General features: G+C 41.6%; 1 protein-coding gene across 1 annotated transcript in view; it reads right to left on the reverse strand.

The window, feature by feature from the left end:
* Nucleotides 1–20,692, reverse strand: part of LOC142651997 (mitogen-activated protein kinase kinase kinase 3-like) — a 141,851-nt gene that overhangs the window by 10,071 nt on the left and 111,088 nt on the right. Inside the window, exons 6-12 of the mRNA XM_075827333.1 lie at nucleotides 19,439–19,552; nucleotides 19,161–19,275; nucleotides 14,924–15,042; nucleotides 13,201–13,274; nucleotides 5,204–5,268; nucleotides 3,803–3,895; nucleotides 2,011–2,199 (exon numbers count right to left, since the gene is read on the reverse strand). Of these exons, the coding sequence (XP_075683448.1) occupies nucleotides 2,011–2,199; nucleotides 3,803–3,895; nucleotides 5,204–5,268; nucleotides 13,201–13,274; nucleotides 14,924–15,042; nucleotides 19,161–19,275; nucleotides 19,439–19,552 (769 nt within the window). The remainder of the gene's footprint in view (nucleotides 1–2,010; nucleotides 2,200–3,802; nucleotides 3,896–5,203; nucleotides 5,269–13,200; nucleotides 13,275–14,923; nucleotides 15,043–19,160; nucleotides 19,276–19,438; nucleotides 19,553–20,692) is intronic.

A 20,692-nucleotide genomic window follows, 5' to 3' on the forward strand; every position in this document is an offset into this window, starting at 1 on the left:
TTTCAAGCTAGAAATAGACTCAACCACTGTAATGGGTCGAAATTTTTTGTATGATGTGGATGATGGGCACAATAAAATAAATTAATTGAAAAAGGATGCAGTTTTCTCAACCACAACTTTGTTCATGTTTGGGAGTGGAGACCATCCCATGGGAGTATGTTCACCTCAACATCGTATCAAGTCTGTTGCGGTCTAAATAAAAAATGTAATCACTTTGTGCAATAACCATATTCTATGAATTGACAGTGTTTGGTGACATTACGGAGTTCGTTATTCTGGTTTTGTGATATCACTTTGTGCATCTATGTATAAGACTATAATCACTGTGTATGTCACCCCGGAATTGTGACATCACTGACTATTATCTCTGTGCTGTTGCTTTGCTTTGGTCATTACCCCCATGCTGTGACATCATTGTCTCCGTGATCCCGATGCTGGGATATCACTGTGGCATCAATGTTTTTATTAAACATTTACTGTGACATCACTGTGTTTATTATCCCTTTACTGTGACATCACTGTGTTTATAATCCCTGTAGTGGGATATCATTGTGTGCATTATACAGCTTATGTGAGAATTATTTCTCTGCAACAACATCACTACTGTGTGCATTTTCATGGGTGTAAGTATAGGAGGTGCAGAAGTTGCAGTCACATCTGAGAACTGGAACCTGAGGTGGCTCTACTGTTCCTCTACCACATAAGTGTGGTGTAGACCAGCACTATAAATTGCACGTATAGTTGGGGGGTCCTGTTACAGATTTTGCATCAATTGCTACTCCTAGTTACTTCTCTGCCTGCAGTCACAGTTCTGCCCATCAGTGTTTAGCAGCTGTATTCTATAGAACAGTAAAGCACCTTGTAATAATATTTGTATTAAAGGGGTTTTCCAGCCAGTAAAAATTGATGGCCTATCCTCCGTATAGGCCATCAATAGCTGATGGGTCAAGGTTCGACTCCCGGGACCCCCGCCGATCAGCTGTTTTGATGGGGGTACAGCACTCGTACGAGCGCTTCTTCCCCTTCATTTCTGCTTGTTCATTGCGAATCTTCGACACGCATTTAGTGGTGATTCACAGGTATTGCAGCCTTTCCTCCCATTCACTTCAAACTGCTGAGACCACCTTTCAAGGACTGTTTGTGTTCTCACCTCTAAGGACAGAACTGCTTATATTGATTTCTACGTAAAAACTCTGTCCTTAAAGGGTATGTTTGAACAACATTTTACAGTTTATATATACACTTTTATAGACACACCACAACAGTTTTGATGATCCCCCTACAATATAGTAGGACTGTTTCTTTTATCTAGCAGATTACTGTACAGTCCCTGGTGTAAAGACTACACTTCCCAAAAAGCAAATCAGCAGGAAAAAAAAAAACACCATACAGGCATTGAGCCAGTAAGGAATGCTGGGAGATTTCAGCTCCGAAGCCTGCAGAATTGTGAATGCAACTGATAAAGCAATGTTACTCAGGATTTTATGTACTTCGATTCTTTAAAGAAACCTTTCACTACCCCAGACCTGTGCAGCTGAGGGCACCATCTTATAGGTGCTACTTCACAGACCTTGGGGCACTTTGAATTAGCGGTGTAGTCTAAGCCGTTCTGGAGATATCGGTGCCATTATAATTGGCGCTGGATATATAAATGAGCCCCTGTACGGAACTGCTGTAGTGAAAGGTTCTCTTTAAAGCAGTGTACACATTCTTAGATGTCAAATTCTTACACACATTAACAAGAGGGACCATTACAAGTGATCACAATATTTATCCCCATTGTGTACGTGTAGAGCCCTGTCAATGCACTCAGTGTGACCGTATCTCTGTATTTGTTAAAGAAAGCTAAAAAGTATATAAAGACCTAAAATATATAATTCACTGCCTGCCTGAAGAATTTGCACAACTGAGCATCATTTAGTGCATATAAACCACAATAAATAATGGTTTACACACATTAGGCGAACACCTAACACTGGAAGCAGTCATGAGCAGGTTACAAGTCCTTACATATGATGCAGGCGTCAGGTTGTGGCGGGTGCAAGAACGCTAAGTTTTGTTCTGAGCTGGTCCACCTCATTTTCCTATAGTCATCAAAGTGCATCAGGCTGTCTCCCTTCATGCTTCTTTTCCTGCTGCTGGAACCAAACTGGAACTGATTGTCAGGTGCACCATAACTTCTCGGAAATGTTCGACGACCTATAGAAGGCAAAATCCATGGTGATATTCCTTGATGAAATGTGATCTTCTAAAACTTCAGACAGCATCAAATTGCATTATCTTTGGGAACAATGAATGCTACTTCAAAATCAATCTAATAACTTTCTATCTATCAGGGGTCAGCAACCTCCGGCGCTTCAGCTGTTGTAAAACTACAATTCCCAGCATGTCCGGACAGCATTGGCTGGAATAATTAAGCTTTTGGCTGTTAGGGCATGCTGGGAGCTGTAGTTTCATAACAGCTGGAGTGTTGAAGGTTGCGGACCACTGACTATCTATCTAATATCTATCTATCTCATATCTATCTATCTATCTATCTATCTATCTATCTCATATCTATCTATCTCATATCTATCTATCTCATATCTATCTATCTCATATCTATCTATCTCATATCTATCTATCTCATATCTATCTATCTCATATCTATCTAGCTCTCTCATATCTATCTAGCTCTCTCATATCTATCTAGCTCTCTCATATCTATCTAGCTCTCTCATATCTATCTAGCTCTCTCATATCTATCTAGCTCTCTCATATCTATCTAGCTCTCTCATATCTATCTAGCTCTCTCATATCTATCTAGCTCTCTCATATCTATCTAGCTCTCTCATATCTATCTAGCTCTCTCATATCTATCTAGCTCTCTCATATCTAGCTCTCTCATATCTAGCTCTCTCATATCTAGCTCTCTCATATCTAGCTCTCTCATATCTAGCTCTCTCATATCTACCTCTCTCATATCTACCTCTCTCATATCTACCTCTCTCATATCTACCTCTCTCATATCTACCTCTCTCATATCTACCTCTCTCATATCTACCTCTCTCATATCTACCTCTCTCATATCTAGCTCTCTCATATCTACCTCTCTCATATCTACCTCTCTCATATCTACCTCTCTCATATCTACCTCTCTCATATCTACCTCTCTCATATCTACCTCTCTCATATCTACCTCTCTCATATCTACCTCTATCTATCTATCTATCTATCTATCTATCTATCTATCTATCTATCTATCTATCTATCTATCTATCTATCTAATCTATCTATCCCATATCTATCTATCTATCTATCTATCTATCTATCTCATATCTATCTATCCTCATATCTATCTATCTATCTATCTATCCTCATATCTATCTATCTATTTATCTAATCTAATATCTACCTCTCTCATATCTATCTACCTCTCTCATATCTATCTACCTCTCTCATATCTATCTACCTCTCTCATATCTATCTACCTCTCTCATATCTATCTACCTCTCTCATATCTACCTCTCTCATATCTACCTCTCTCATATCTACCTCTCTCATATCTACCTATCTCATATCTATCTAATCTATCTATCCCATATCTATCTCGCAGTCAATCTCATACCGATCTCTCTCTCTCTCTATTAGATTCCAGGTACTTTCATATTTGCCCTGAGTATATCCTTTTACTGTACACACAGCTCAACATTAACTGCATGATATCAGGTACTAAGAAAGAATGAACATAAAAGTATAGTAAAGAATTATGTAGTTCATTACCCAGTCCATATGACAAGACCAGACAACACCACACACTAACCATCACTGTCGTCCTTCCGACTCTGTGAAAAATGATATTGTCTGGGAAAAGTTCCTCCTTTACCAAACCTCTCATATAGGGGAATGTCAAAATCTGTGAAGTAAAAAAAAAAAAAAAAAAAAAAAGACAATAATTAAGGAAACGGTTGTCCTGTATTATTTTAGTGCAGATTACATAATTAGAAGTACAATTAAGCATTTTACACTTATATTTGAATATTTGTGAATAGTTTTAGTAAAAAATACATATTTCTGTTTATGAGTTTCTTGCCTAAACCAAGGGGTCTACTTAATATTTAAATGCCTGAGGCAGCTATTTGGTGAATGAGATCATTTCTGAAGGTAATGTCTCATGATATAAACAACAAAACGAGAGGTAGCACTTCCCAATATCTATCTATATGTGTCTGTGTCTGTATCTAGAAGTATTTGGATTATATAGATTGCAGATGTGACCTATTATTTCACATATTGAATTGACTTATGTCCAACACTCATATTAGCCAATAGAAAAAGAAAGTGACCATGAAAGTTAAAAGGTTATTCCGATCTTAAACTTTTATGGCACAGCCACAGAATCGAGATCTGCCACCTCTCCATCTACGGGCAGTGCGGTTGATGTAAATTGGTGAACGGATGTCACAGGACACCCATTCTTTCGATAGGAGAGGGACCTAGATGTGGGACCTGCACCTATTAGACATTTATTGTACAGCCTGTGCATATGCCATCAATGTTTAAGATAGGAATAGCCTTTAATTACTGTACCATTAGTAGCAATTCCTACAATAATCTCAGCAGTGTCTAGCCTCAGCTAGTGCTCATGAATCCAAAATAATAAGTAGGTTGGTCAAAATGGGATTCATGGAAGAGTAGCAAGTGTAAGCCCCCATGCAGATGAACGTGTATTGGCTTCTGCAATTCATTCGCAAACAAACGGATGAATTGCGGACCTATTTATTTCTATGGGCCCATTCACATGACCGTGGTTTAGACTCACCGTATGGGGGCCGCAATTGCAGACCGCAAAAACTCAGGGCAATTGCGGTCCGACCCCATTGAAATAAATGCACATCTTCTGTGTCCACGGTCCGTGATTGCGGACAGCCCGTAGAAGACACTCCTCGTACATCTGTGCCGTAATCATGGACCGTGCACACAGAAGATGTGCATTTATTTCAATGGGGCCGGACTGAAATTGTGGACCGTAAAAAAACTACGGCTGTGTGCATGAGGCCTAAATTGAATGCTTGTGTTGTGAAGCAAGACCAAGAGCAAGTTTAAGTGCTGATCCCTCTATACCACTTATTTTGAGACGCTTCTAGACAATTTGCACTCCAAGCATAGAAGCAGAGGACGGGGGGGGGGGGGGGGGGTTACCCTTTTAAGTGAGCGTTTTTACCTAAAGAATTGATGCTGTCTTTGAGCTGACCTTTCCTTCCTGGAACCGGCGTAGAATATGCTGGGCTGAAAGCCAAAACAAAAACCATTCTGTTACATGGGGATTCCCCAGAAATAAAATGACCACAGGACTTAAGAAAAACATTCAGTGAACATGTGAAGTCCTCTGAGACAACGTCTGAGGTCTAACAGAGCGCTCGTCTGCTACGTGATGGGAAGTTAAGATGAACAAGACACATTTATTTAGAGGAGAAACAACTTATAAATACCTGAAAAACTAAATGACTGTGCAAAAATGAGAAGTAATCCCAAAATAAATAATTCAAGGGGAATTGGCAAGACTAGTTGAAATAAAAATACTGGATGTTCTTTCCATTTTGTAGTATACGTTGTGCATTCACTCGAGAGCAGATCTCGGGTACTCAATGTATGGCAACAACGCGGTCTGTTTACATGGAGTTCTTTGCAACACCTCATAGAGGTGGCGTAACTACCGCTGTAGCAGCCATAGTGGTAGCTACGGGGCCCGGGGCATGAGGGGGCCCATGCCCGGTGGTGCCGCTAGCAGCCACTATGGCTGCTACAGCGGTAGCGACGCCACATTCAATAGTGATATAAAAACTTCAGGACAGCATCCGTGTGGCAAAAAGTAGTGGTGTTTCACATTCAATAGTATCTGCGTCCTTAGGACGCAGATAATTTGAACGCTACGGCAGAGCAGGAAGGTAGCTCAGTTGAAGGAGGTAGCTCCGTTTGTCGCGGGAATGGGGCCTAAATGAGTATGATGTTTTATTTGTTTGGGTGTCGATATATGGCGCCATCTACAGGAGGGGGGCGCTATATGGTGCTGTCCGCAGGGTGGGTGGCTGCGTAGCGCCGTCCGCAGGGGGGGACTGCAAAACGCCGTCCGCAGGGGGGTGGACTGCAAAACGCCGTCCGCAGGGGGGTGGACTGCATAGCGCCGTCCCCAGGGGGTGACGGCATAGCGCTGTCCCCAGGGGGGGGGGGACGACTGCATAGCGCCGTCCCCAGGGGGGGGGGACTGCATAGTGCTGTCCCCAGGGGGGGACTGCATAGCGCCGTCCCCAGGGGGGGGGGGGCCTGCATAGCGCCGTCCCCAGGGGGGGGGGCCTGCATAGCGCCGTCCCCAGGGGGGGGAGCCTGCATAGCGCCGTCCACAGGGGGGGGGGGGACTGCATAGCGCCGTCCACAGGGGGGGGGGGACTGCATAGCGCCGTCCACAGGGGGGGGGGGACTGCATAGCGCCGTCCACAGGGGGGGGGACTGCATAGCGCCGTCCACAGGGGGGGGGACTGCATAGCGCCGTCCACAGGGGGGACTGCATAGCGCCGTCCACAGGGGGGACTGCATAGCGCCGTCCACAGGGGGGACTGCATAGCGCCGTCCACAGGGGGGACTGAATAGCGCCGTCCACAGGGGGGACTGAATAGCGCCGTCCACAGGGGGGACTGAATAGCGCCGTCCACAGGGGGGACTGAATAGCGCCGTCCACAGGGGGGACTGCATAGCGCCGTCCACAGGGGGACTGCATAGCACCGTCTACAGGGGGGACTGCATAGCACCGTCTACAGGGGGGACTGCATAGCACCGTCTACAGGGGGGACTGCATAGCACCGTCTACAGGGGGGACTGCATAGCACCGTCTACAGGGGGACTGCATAGCACCATCTACATTGGGCACTATCTACATGGGGCATTTTCTACAATGGGGCTGTGTGTTGCACCTAGGGGAGGGGGGACCCAGTCAAATGTTTGCTATAGGGCCCAGTCGTTGCTAGTTACTCCCCTGCTTCATAGAGTCCTATGTAAATTTGTTAATGGATATGATCAGAGGTGTAACTTGAAGCTCCCGATGCAAAATCTGTAACAGAGGTCCCATCTACCATTGATAATATTGCTGTGATCTTATGAGGCCGAGCCTTTGGGCTGGCTCAGGCACCACGCCTTGGTTCAACTGCTCCCTCTGAAACCCTAATAGCTACGCCCCTGGACTTGCTGTAGAAAAACAATTAGAATGGTCTCTGAAGATGCATGATCTGCTCTTGAGGACCAGTTTAATGCATGATACAAGGCATTCAGAAAAAAGTCTTGTTCTAAACTAAATAAAAATTCAAGTTTTTCCACATCATTTTGAACTTAATGCCCCATAATGACAAAGTGAAAACAGAATGTTAATAATCTTTGCTAATTTATTGAAAAGGAAAATCTAAAATATTGCATTGACATGAGTATTCAGACCCTTTACTCAGGACTTATTTGAAGCACAGTTGGCAGCAATAAAAGCCTCCAGTCTTCTTGGGTATGATGCCACAAGGTTTACACACCTGGATTTGGGGATTTTCTTCCATTCTTCTCTGCACATCCTCTCAAGCTCTGTCAGGTTGGATGGGGACCATTGGTAGACAGCCATTTCCAGGTTTCTCCAGAGATGTTCGATTGGGTTCAAGTCAGGGCTCTGGCTGGGCCACTCAAGGAAATTCACAGAGTTGTCCCTAAGCCACTGCTGTGTTGTCTTGGCTTCGTGCTTAGAGTCATTGTCTTGTTGGAAGATGAACCTTCGGCCCAGTCTGAGGTCCAGTGCACTCTAGATCAGGTTTTCATTAAGAATATCTCTGTACTTTTTTCCATTCATCTTTTCCTCAACCCTGACCAGTCTCTCAGTCCCAGCCGCTGAAAAATACCCCACAGCATGATGCTGCCACCACCATGCTTCACTGTAGGGATGGTATTGGACAGGTGATGAGCAGTGTCTGGTTTCCTCCACACTTTACGCTTAGAATTGAGGCCAAAAAGTTCAATCTTGGTTTTATCAGACCACAGAATCTTGTTTCTCACAGTCTGAGAGTCCTTTAGGTTCTTTTTTGCAAACTCCAGATGGGCTTTCATGTGTCTGACTGAGGAGAGGCTTCTTTCTGGCCACTCTGCCATAAAGCCCAGATTGGTGGAGTGCTGCAGTGATGGTTGACCTGGAAGTTTCTCCCATCTGCACACAGGATCTTTGAAGCTCAGCCATTGTGTTTTTGGTCACCTCTCTTACCAATGCCCCTTTTCCCCGATTACTTAGTTTAGTGGGGCGGCCAGCACTAGGAGGAGTCCAGTTTGCTCCAAACTTCTTCCATTTAAGAATTATGGAGGCCACTGTGCTCTTGGGAACTTTTACTGCACCAGAAATCATTTTGTACCCTTCTTCAGATCTGTACCTACACACAATCCGGTCTCTGAGCTCTACAGGCAGTTCTTTCCTCATCATGGCTTGGTTTTTGCTCTGATATGCATTGTCAGCTGTGTGACCTTCTATAGAATTTACCACAGGTGGTCTCCAATAAAGGTGTAGAAACATTTCAAAGATGATCTAGCGAAATGGGCGGTCCCCAGAGCTAAATTTCAATTGTCATAGCAAAGGGTCTGAATACTTATGTCCATGCGAAATTTGCGTTTTTAATTTTTAATAAATTTTCTAACATTTCTAAAATTCTGTGTTCACTTTGTCATTATCGGGGTATTGAGTGCAGAATGATGGGTATAAACTTGCATTTTAGCACAAGGCCTCAACATAACAAAATGTGAAAAAAGTGAAAGGATCTGAAGACTTCCTGAATGCATTACAAATTGTAAGCACATCAAGTGTACTAATTTCTACAAGTCATTCAGAGACATTCATTTCCCATAATGAATAATTTCTTGCTCCTTCTGTTTGGCGATGGCCGGAATCAATTCAAGACAAAATAATTTTGCCAGATTTGTGTTTCTCCGATTTGCAAATCAGTTTCGCTGCCCATTAAAAGGCACCGAGCAAATCAATTTGCCAGGTTTGGGATTCGCTTTTGCCTTATTGAAGAGAATAATAGGCAAATACTATTGTATTTTATGACTAGTAAATCTGTGAATACGATATATAATTTGCTCATTTCTACTCAGTACATTGTTCACGAGCTCAGAAGCCAGCAAGTGGCACTCCTCCAGCACAAGCAAGTCGTGCCCGCAGAGAGTATACTTCTGGATATATTTTTTTTGCTAATTTTTTTGGAGGATGAAGGTATCATGCCTCATACAACTTAAAAAGTACAGGTCACATATACCCAAATATGTCATCATACTTCAGACTACGGACCACCAGCTCATCCCATTGACCTCCCAGGCAGACCTTACTTGAGGTCTGTCTTGTTTCCTGTCACTATCTGGAATTCACCCCATTATTGCGGTCACTGTCTCTAGAGCCCTAAACAGCAAGCAGTCCAAGAGATCTGTTCAGTGTCTCCTTCACACACCAGGCTGTATGTCTAAAAGGAGAAACCAAGGCTGCGATCTCCTGTCTAGTTAAGTGGGTTATAATGATTTGCTACCACTTTTTAAAGAAACAGTCTGTTGCCCTGCCTTATCCCTATGTCTTTCCGTGTCTAATCGGTCTGTGCCCATGACACTTTTAGTTGATCCATGCTTATGAATGAATTTCTTTTATTCATTATTTGGTATACACCTTATTTCTAATACGGCTAACCACTGTACTGGTTCTGTCTTATTTTTCCCCGAAATTGCCCGTAAAGTGTTCACGTTTAGAAGGATTTCAGAAAATATCTTCTAAAATATGTCAATTCTATTATCTTTTTCTAATATAACTCTATGTGTATAATCACGTTAAAGTACAAGCACAACAGTTTGGAGACACTTTAAGAAACATATTGCATAAATATATTTATGCAATAATGGGGTTGTCTGGGATTTAGACAGATTCATTCAAGTGGGCCAGATCTGTACAAATTTGACCTAAACCTATGGGGTATAGTCAAGAGGAAGATGCGACACCAGACCCAATAATGCAGACGAGCTGAAGGCCGCTATCAAAGCAACCTAGGCTTCCATAACACCTCAGCAGTGCCACAGGCTGATCACCTCCATGCCACGCCGCATTGATAACACCTCAGCAGTGCCACAGGCTGATCGCCTCCATGCCACGCCACATTGATAACACCTCAGCAGTGCCACAGGCTGATCGCCTCCATGCCACGCCGCATTGATGCAGTAATTCGTGCAAAAGGAGCCCTGACCAAGTATTGAGGGCATATACTGTACATACTTTTAGTAGGTCTACATTTCGGTATTAAAAATCATTTTTGAAATCGGGCTTATATAATATTCTTATTTTCTGAGACACTAAATTTTGGGTTTTCATTAACTGTTACCATAATCATCAACATTAAAAGCAAAAGATGCTGGAAAAAGATCACTCTGTGTGTAATGAATCTATATAATATATGAATTTCACTTTTTGAGTTGAATTCCTGAAATAAATTAACTTTTTAATAATATTCTAATTCATTGAGAGGGACTTAATCTTAACTAAAATGTGCTGAAAAACTTTTAAAACTTTTTTTGTGGGCTTAGTTGCCATGGTCGCTATTGAATGCAACATCTAATTGGCTAAACAGCTAGGACCGGCGTTATATCAGATCCCTGCTATTAGAGCAGGGCGTCAGCTGTAAAATACAGCTGACACACGCTGCGTATGGAATGGGCTCAGCTTCTTGGTCCGCTGCATACTTCCCCCTCTGACTTCCCCCTTCAATTGTGAGGAAGAGGTTGTCGAATGAAGAAAACTCCTTTTTAAAATAAATCAATCAGCCGGTTCTCTCACTCCGGGCTGCGTCTAATCATACAGCATAAATGGATGGCCGTCCATGTAATGCATGGACATCCTGGGACTGCCAGAGAAGCTCTCCATTCTGGCACATAGAGGGGTTTCCAAGCATGAAACCTCACTCTATGATGTCCATATGGCCTAGTAAGGGATATGGACAGGGGCTGTAGTCCGGAGGAAACCCCCAAATTAAAACTTTAAGGTGATAAAGAAAAACGGATATTAATTTTAAACATTTTTAACCAGAGGATAGGTAATGAATGTCTGATCTCTGGGCCCCCAACCACCAGGATGCAATGATCGCTTGAATGGGGGTTCGAAGCCCCCCCATTCATCCTCATTGCTCCATTTCTGAGAAGTCTGAATAGAGCGGTGGACGAGTATGCGCCCTGCAGCTCCATTCAATGTTTATGGGGGTGACGGAAACAGCCGAGCGTTGTACTTCGCGGTCTCCGTCAATCCCATAGAATTTGAATAGAGTAGCAGTGCATGCTAGACAATCGCCCTATTCAGACTTCTCCTTACTGCGGTCATATTCTAGTCATCGTGGGGATCCTAGTGGTGGAGCCCCCAGCGATCAGCCATTTATCAGCTATCCTGTGGGTAGGTGATAAATGTCTATTATAGGAATACCCCTTTAAGATGAAGCTCCATTTTTTTCACAATGTTTCATTCATTATTGCATAATGTAAACGTATACAAAGTTTCAATGTGCAATTATTACATATTTTGTCATCTAAATCTTACAATCGAAAGTAAATGAAAGTGGATTTCATGATGGCCTGATATTACTAAGGCTCTCAACAGTTTTATTCACTAAAATAGGAGGCGCTCATAGTGCTTATTACAGAACTTGCCAGATGGGCAACAACAATGCTCTGTTTTTTTTGTTTTTTTTTCAGATTTTCCGATCTGGTGAGTGATGTTAACAAATTTTTCTGAATTAAAGGGGTATGTCCACTGGAGATATTTATGGCACATCCATGTAGGGACGCACCTATCTCCAGAACAGCGCCCACCTCCCCAGGCAAGACAGAGATTGGGGGATTTTCATTTTGGAGATAGGTGTGGGTCTCATAGCATCTATCAGACATTTATGGCATATCCCGTGGAAATGCCATAAATGTCTCAAGTGGGAGAAACCCAGGTAAGAGAGCCTGTACTGACATCAGACCATCCCCCTATGTAATTAGTGGCTTTCCAGTAAGGCTATGTTCCGTTGTTCTGCTCCATCAGAGGAGAACAAGGGAATAACGGAACCAACGGTTGCATAACGGACACCGCCGGTTGCGGCCGGAACCCATTGACTTTAATAGGTTCTGTCGTCATTCTGTCGGGGTGTCCGTGATTTTACCCGACACAATAGCGCAGCATATTTATATTTACACGTATGATATTAATATTTCAGTAATGAAGAGCCGATGTCGTAACCTTCTGTTCTGAATGTAAAGCCGTCGCCTGAGTTATCTGTGGAATGTTTACCCAGGAGACACCCAGCTGGGAGCAAAGGTTTTCCCCGATTTCCTCTGCCTACACGCTGCACTTCCTTCTCCAAGGAACTTAATCTCCTGCTGTCTTCTAGCAAATCACATGACCTCACCCACTGATGTCACTCTCTAGACCGTGGGCACGTTAATATCCGATAACATCTGTACACTATTCTAGCTAACTCATCCGAACTATAAATGTCAGCAACTGCCGGTGTTGGTGAAAGTGTAGAATATATTTCTACTGCCCTGCTCTATTCTGAAAGCACCCCCATCGTAAAAAATAAAAGTATAAAAGAGAATTGTGCTGCGGACCTGGCTAATTAACCCTCTGTGCCGCAGCTGGATCCGTGCCAGCCATACGAAAGCATATAGTTTAAGAAAACACTGGTGTTAACCCTGAAAAAACTGGACTTGGAACAAATAAAGTAAAACTCCACATTTATAGGATTTCCAAAATGTAACGATAACATCACATCTTCAGAAAATGACATTATTTATGCACTGGCATTTTGTAAACTGTAGCCATTCTGTTATAATATATATGTTTTCTATAAGCGAATAACTTTTGCTGCTGATGGCTTCCACCTGGCTGCTGTTCGAGTTATACGCCTCTTGAGACAGATCCGACCATGGTAACCACTATCAGAATATATAAACTGCTATGAATTCTATAGTAAAAACTGGAAAATCCTTCAAAACCTTCGTTTTCATAAAAATTATACACCTAGGATATGTTTAAAATAAGTGTAAATATAATATGACATGCATGCATTATGAAAGAACATTATTAAAATTGATGGCGGTCCTTGATGGTGTCAGTTAATATACAATCAATATGTGTGACCTTCATACCTGTCCAATGATTGATCTAGTGACTGACAACTACTAGATAGAGAACCATTTGGGCTAATGAAAGGATCCACGAGCTGTATAAAGAAAAAAAAATAATGCAAAACAGAACAATATGAGTCACAAACCCAGCAACGCAGAAATCAATGCATTTCCTAATAGAAATTTGACCTTAAATGGAATTAGTTTCAAAATGATGTGCTGATTAATTTCTTAATATATCATTATAGCAGGCAGAGTTTCCTTTTTGTGATATATAGCTTCAAGTCTCCTGTGTAAATCATAAAATTCTGGATGCCTGTACCTGCCACTAGAGGGAGCTCAGGAACTTGGTTGAACTTGATTGACGTGTCTTTTTTCAACTGTACTAACTATGTAACTGTTCTATTATGGAGTTCAATGTATAAATGTAGGCAGCAAGCTCCATAACTATTTTAATAAATACTAGTATTCCCCATAAAATTAAAATTTTGCAGCCTATTTTATTAGAACTCTGCATTGTACCATTCCTATTATTCCTCCTACAAATCTATGAATAAATTTACAACGGAGTGTTACCATTCCCCTTGTCAAAGGGGTGTGTCCCTATACAGTCTCTCTCTGTCGGCACTGATTGGACATTGTTAGTCTATGTAGACACACACCCCCAACTGGTGAAACCCAGTTATCAATTAATTCATACATTTCTAGGAGGAATAACAGAGTAATGGCACAAGGTCGCGTCTAAGAAAAAATGCTCCAGAATTGTTATTTCATGGGGAATACAGGTGTTTACTAAAACAGACATGTCAGGAGAGGTGACAGGTCCTCTTTAATTCTACGTCTATACAGGGGGTTTATATAAGAAAACTGCTATAAAGATGTATTACAAACTAATCAGCACAGAATTATGGATCTATTTAGATTAAAAAATGGGGGCACTTACTTTAAACTAGGGACACAAGATAAGTTAGTGTTGATGCAATTGAAGAATTGTATAAGAATTCAGACCTGCCCTATTAGTACATCAAGTTCCACTTGCCAAAGATTTCGTCTTAAAGGGAACCTGTCTTTGACTTTATGCTGGCCTCACTGAGGGCAGCATAATGTAATGACAGACATGCTGATTTCGGCATTCTGTCACTCATTTGCTTGAGTTAAGACATCTATGAAAACTTATCTGCAGAGCGCCAGAAAGGAGTCTGGCGTATTCAAGTGCTGCCGCTAGCTTCGCCTACTCTCCACTAGCTCTACCCACTTTCTGCTTTTATTACTTTGCATAGGGAGACATCTGTCAATCAGTGGGGAGTGGGTGGAGCTAGCGTAGAGTGGGTGAAGTTATCGACAGCTCATGAATACGCCGGACTCCTCTCAAAGTGAGGACAGCATAATGTCAATGAAAGGTTCCCTTTATTTACAGATAATACAACGAATCTACAGACCTCAATGGGTTTTTCAAACAGTGAACCAAGAACTGTATAATCATGTTCCTATATGATCGTGTTTCTTACTGAACCTATAAAATTATATTAATCTGCTCAGGAGTCTATTGATATGCAGTTCACACGATTTACAGTATATAATGCTGGAAGAATTATTATATTTCATGTGCACTTCACACTTCGTCAGCCTCAAACAGAATTGTAGCATCCAAAGTTCGTCAATATATCCGTAAAAATGCAAAAACTCTAATATTATCAGTTAAAAGAATCCCAAGAAGCTTTGCGGCATTCACTGTGTCTCTTACCTCAGGTATGAATTCTCCCTCACTGTTGATACTGGTTATAGATTTCTGGCGAGCAATTTGCTGCTGTTCATCAGGGACACTTCCTGGAGGGGGAGAGCTACGTCCAGTGTGTAAGGATCCTGATGGAACACAATATGACAGAAAAATTTATTCTATGAATTTCCAGTTACTAGGAAAATAAGGGAAAAACTCCTTTAAATAAGTGAATTATTAGACTATTATTCAGGTTAATCGAAGCCATATACAATTCCATGCAGATTGGAAACCCTAGTGGTGGAAGTGGCCAATGGGATTTTGACAATTAATTTGTAGGACGTTTTGGTTTGCTCACATACCACACTGTTAGACTGCTTAAAAAAATTGCGCTTCAGTTCTAAGCCTATTACATGAGTCTCCGCACTGCTGAATGGCCACATGTTAGGAGCAAACGCTTCATTCCTAATTCAAACGTCTCAACTGGCTCTTCTGGGGACGTATTACTGGATGTATTAGCGCCTTTTAGTGTTAGGGTATGTGCACACACACTAATTACGTCCGTAATTGACGGACGTATTTCGGCCGCAAGTAGTGGACCGAACTCAGTGCAGGGAGCCGGGCTCCTAGAATCATACTTATGTACGATGCTAGGAGTCCCTGCCTCGCTGCAGGACAACTGTCTCGTACTGAAAACATGATTACACTACGGGACAGTTGTCCTGCAGAGAGGCAGGGACTCCTAGCATCGTACATAAGTATGATGCTAGGAGCCCGGCTCCTTGCACTGTGTTCGGTCCGGGACTTGCGGCCGAAATACGTCCGTCAATTCCGGACGTAATTAGTGTGTGTGCGCATACCCTTAGATGGGCGTTTTATGGGGCCCTAGTTTTAATGGCTGTATTTTTTTTTAATCAAACAGTATTTTATTGATTTTTAAGATTTATACCGAAAAGAAAAACAAACAGCATCCCGCCTCCCCGGCACGGTCATAAGAGAATGAATACGCAGTATACTCAATCTGAACATTACAGAAGATACATTATGCTCATACATTATACATTAAAACATCTGGGATCATAGCATGGGTGTATACTGTAAATCTGACACGTGTCTACACAGATACGTAATACAATCATTGTACATACCAACAGGATCACGTAATATTTCGAAGCCGTCATTAACCTTATGTTATGGCCAATAATCTGTTTCTTATTCGTTTTAAAGGTGCCATTCCTGGTACGTCTAGCCATGGGCCACAAATGGATTCAAACTTTTAAATGTGAATTTCTTTTGAAATATACAAAGTTTTCCATCAGAAGCAACTTATTGACTTTATTACCAAAATCTCTTCTAGTGGGCAAGCGCCTTGTATCCAATGCAGCTTTCTCACTATATAAAGCAGTCGTGAAGGGGTGTACAGATATAGCCATCTTTATTTTGACTGATAACTTGCTGCAGCGTGATATCACACAACAAAAGCCATAAAAAATCAAGTTAAAGCTTTTTGACACTGCATTTGATGCGTTAAAAGTCAATATAAAGGTGGCTACATCGGTATCTTAATGACGGTTTCCTTTAGATAGGAAGATGACGGAACACTATGGTGCACCATTGATGAGACGATGAGTTACATTTTTGACTGTGAATCTATTGATGTATTTATGAATAGGTTTTTCACAATCTAGACCATCTGGCTAAGTGCCTTTTCCAAGTTTGGGAAATTTTAATCTATTGCTATGTGGATGTTGCTCTGCTTCTTGAAAGTTCATGTGGGTAAGCAACGTACAAGGAAGACAAATTATACAAATGTTTGTTTTCCAGCAGGAAATGATGTTGTATCATCAGTGATGTAAAACCAATCACTTTCGCCGACAATACAAGGACTGAATAAAGGTGTTCAATAACCTGACACGGCCTGAGTGGAGTGTCGTACAGCTGGGGGCCTGAGATATTGCTGAAGTGATGGGACACCCACGCACTGTTTTAATTTTCCCTGGGTATGACTGTCTAATGAAGATGCAAAGAGCTGAAAAAGTTTGGGTTGCTCCGCAGCCAAGTCCAGCATGTAGCCTGGTTCATAGGGTAACACAAAAACACCTTTAAACAGATTTCTCATGGTCCTAAATTTTGGGATTATAGTGCCTTGTGGTAGAGAAACACATGTGATATATATATATATATATATAAATATAGGAAGCAATTCTAATCCAACTGATGTACTGTTCCTCAAGTGATTCAGATAGAGGAATTAGATTGGGAGTCTCAATGGGATCAATGACTAGTTTGACTGTAGTCAATGTAAAGTGATGTTACAGCTGTACAGAAATAATGGCAAAAAAATATATATTTATAGGAATATAAGCATACAACTAGGGAAGTCAGGATAGCCTACATGACAGACAGAGAGACAGACAGAGATAAACTGTGTGCACAATTATTAGACGATTGAGTATTTTGACCATATTATCATTTTTATGCATATTTTCCAAATACAAGCTGTATAAACTTGACTGTTTATTGGATGAAGCATATCAGGTGATGTGTATTAGTGTAATGAGGGAGGGTGTGGCCTAAGGAGATCAAGACCCTATATCTAGGTGTGCATAATTATTAGGCAGCTTGTTTCCCTCTGGCAAAATGGGCCAAAAAAGAGATTTAGCGGACTCTGAAAAGTCTAAAATTGTCGAAAGTCTTTCAGAGGGATGCAGCACTCTTGAAATTGCTAAGATATTGAGGCATGATTACAAAACCATCAAATGTTTTGTTGCAAATAGTCAACAGGGTCGCAAGAAATATGTGAGAAAAAAAACCCCCGATTAACTGCCAAAGATTTGAGAAGATTTAAACGTGAAGCGACCAGGAACCCGTTATCTTCCAGTGCTGTCATATTCCAGAACTGCAACCTCCCTGGAGCATCAAGAAGTACAAGGTGTTCAGTGCCCAGAGACATGGCCAAGGTAAGGAAGCCTGAAACCCAACCACCACTGAACAAGACGTCAAGACTGGGCCAAGAAATATCTGAAGACAGATTTTTCAAAGGTTTTATGGACTAATGAGATGAGTGACTCTTGACGGACCAGACGGCTGGATCAGTAACGGGCACAGAGCTCCACTTCTACTCAGATGCCAGCAAGGTGGCGGTGGGGTACTGCTATGGGCTGGTATTATTAAAGAAGAGCTAGTTGGACCTTTTCGTGTTGAAGATGGACTAAAAATCAACTCCTACAAGAAAAAGTTTGAATCTTCCAAGAAAAGCATGATTTTTATGCAGGACAATGCTCCATCGCATGCATCGAAGTACTCCACTGCATGGCCAGCCAGTAAAGGCCTTAAAGATGAAAGAATAATGACATGGCCCCCTTCCTCACCTGACCTAAACTCTATTGAGAACTTGTGGGCCCTTCTTAAATGGCAGCTTTACGGTGAAGGAGAACAGTTCACCTCTCTGAACAGTGTCCGGGGGGCTGTAGTTGATGCTGCACAAAAAGTTGATCGTCAACAGATCAACAAACCTACTGACTCCATGGTTGGACGGCTTATGACCGTTATTGAAAAGAAGGGTGGCTATATTGGTTACTGATTTATTTTATTTTTGAAAATGTCAGAAATGTTTATTTGTAAATTTTGAGTTGTTTGTTTGTTATTCTCACTTTAACAGATGAAAATAAACAAGTGAGATGGGAAAATGTTCCTTTTTCATTTAGTTACATAATAATTCTGCACACTAAGTCCTGATGTACACTTCCGTGTTCTGTTGAACGGTCGCTAATGATGGTTCCGTGAATCACGGAACGCACACGGATAGATTCCGTGTGCAGCCCGTTGTTTCACGGACCAAATCAATGCGAAGGCCGAGACTGTTCCGTCAAAAACTGGCAGGAGTAGGACCTGCACTACTTTTGACGGAACGGCCGCACGGTTCCGTTAAAACAACGGAAGTGTGCATGGCCCCATTGAAATGAATGTGTCAGTGTGCGATCAGTTAAAAATGGATAGCACCCTGACGAAAAAAACTGAAGTGGGCATGAGGCCTAATAATTATATACATATTTATACACATAGATATTCTCCCAAGAAAGACAAAACCTCACTTTTACTTCCTTAAATATTCAGGTTTGAGGTTTATTAACATTTTGGATTGACATACAGCACTGTAGTTGTTCAATAATAAAATAAATCCTCAAAAATCAAGTTGCCTAATAATTGTGCACAGAGAGAACTACCCTGAATGTTTCAAGCATGAATATTGAGGTGTTCTTACCTGTTGAACACTTCCTTGATTTTCCAGCATCTTTATATAGAGAACCCAAAATGTCTCCCATGGACCTTGATATTTTCATGTCGTGGTGATGCTTTGGTCCAACTGGTTGTAGATACTGTGAGTTATGAAACAAGAAAGAGACGAGTTCACTATGACATTACTTTCCTGGAGTTTCCTGCAATAATGGCCATATTGGTTTTCAGCCAGCTTTCCCAAAGATAGATAGAAGTAAGAAACAACCAAACAGGACCAGTGACTGCAGACAGAAAGGCACTCACTATGCTTTTAATTGGTGCTTTGGCTAATATCTTCAAGCTCTTGTGAGAAGGATTCATGTCCATGTGTTCTATGGCTTTATCCAAGTCATCCTGATACTTCAGTGGTACAATGAGCTACGAACAGAAGATTAAATATTATTACGAACTATTCTTCTAATTTGACATCTGTATTATGTCAGACAAACTACCAGCAGAGGGCGCCTTAATGAAACAAAAAACTCCATTATGTTCTAAGTATAGTTATTTCCATATGGAAAAAGCTGATGCCAAGTAAAAACATTATTACCAAAAGTGACACAAATGGCAACTAAAGCCTTAGTCTCTGGGAACTATGTTTCTCATATGTTTTACTTAAGGGAACAGAATTACTTCTTCTGTACAGTTATAAAATAATGCAAGATGGCTTTAATCAACTTTAATAAAAACTCTTCGGATTACTTATAACCATCCAATGAAAAAAAGAGGACAAACTGGGCATTAGGTATTAATGGGGTCCCCCATAAGTGCTGATATCAGTGGCTATGACTGCACAGGGTAGGAGAGGTTACTGTATGGACAGGATACACGCATTGCTTCCTTTCATATCAAAAGGAAAAAATGCAAAAGTGCAAAATATTCCATAAGGCCAGGATCACACATATAATTTTGATGCCGTTTTTGGCTCCGTTTTTTGAGCCGAAGCAAGAAGAATATCCAAAAGTAAGGAAAGGTATAAAGAAAAGACTGAGGCATCGCCTTTCTTTTGTGTCCACTCCTTTGTTTGGCTTAAAAAACTGCACCGAAAACTGCAAAAAATTTTGTGTGATCATGGTCGAATACAACTGCATCAATGAAAAATAACAGGTCCTTTAAGGGAGCTAAAACATTATAATTGGGTCCCTTTTCATGACAAATTCAGCTCTGCTACATATGTATGAGGCAGAAAAAAAACACAACTGTTGTCAGACATCAAAGTAAAGTTATTAAAAGGTGATTTCTGGTGTGCAAAGCGTTAGCTCAAATCAGGACCTTTGGTAATGTTAAAGAGTGGGGCCGGACTCTCGCTGTTAGACGTAAAGACAATTATGAAACCTGCCGGCAATGATTATAAAAAAATAACACTGTATTCCCCAGATGCGGCTGTTATTACAGCTGTGTGACCATTGTGCCCCTGCTGCTGCCACCCATCTGTACTCCTGCCTGATCATTCCCCTGGAAGAAAGACAGTTGCACCTTATATGTGACTGCCTGAATTTGGGGCACAGGCTGCACAGC

This window comes from Rhinoderma darwinii, chromosome 5, assembly GCF_050947455.1.
Source record: "Rhinoderma darwinii isolate aRhiDar2 chromosome 5, aRhiDar2.hap1, whole genome shotgun sequence".
Lineage (NCBI taxonomy): Eukaryota > Metazoa > Chordata > Amphibia > Anura > Rhinodermatidae > Rhinoderma > Rhinoderma darwinii.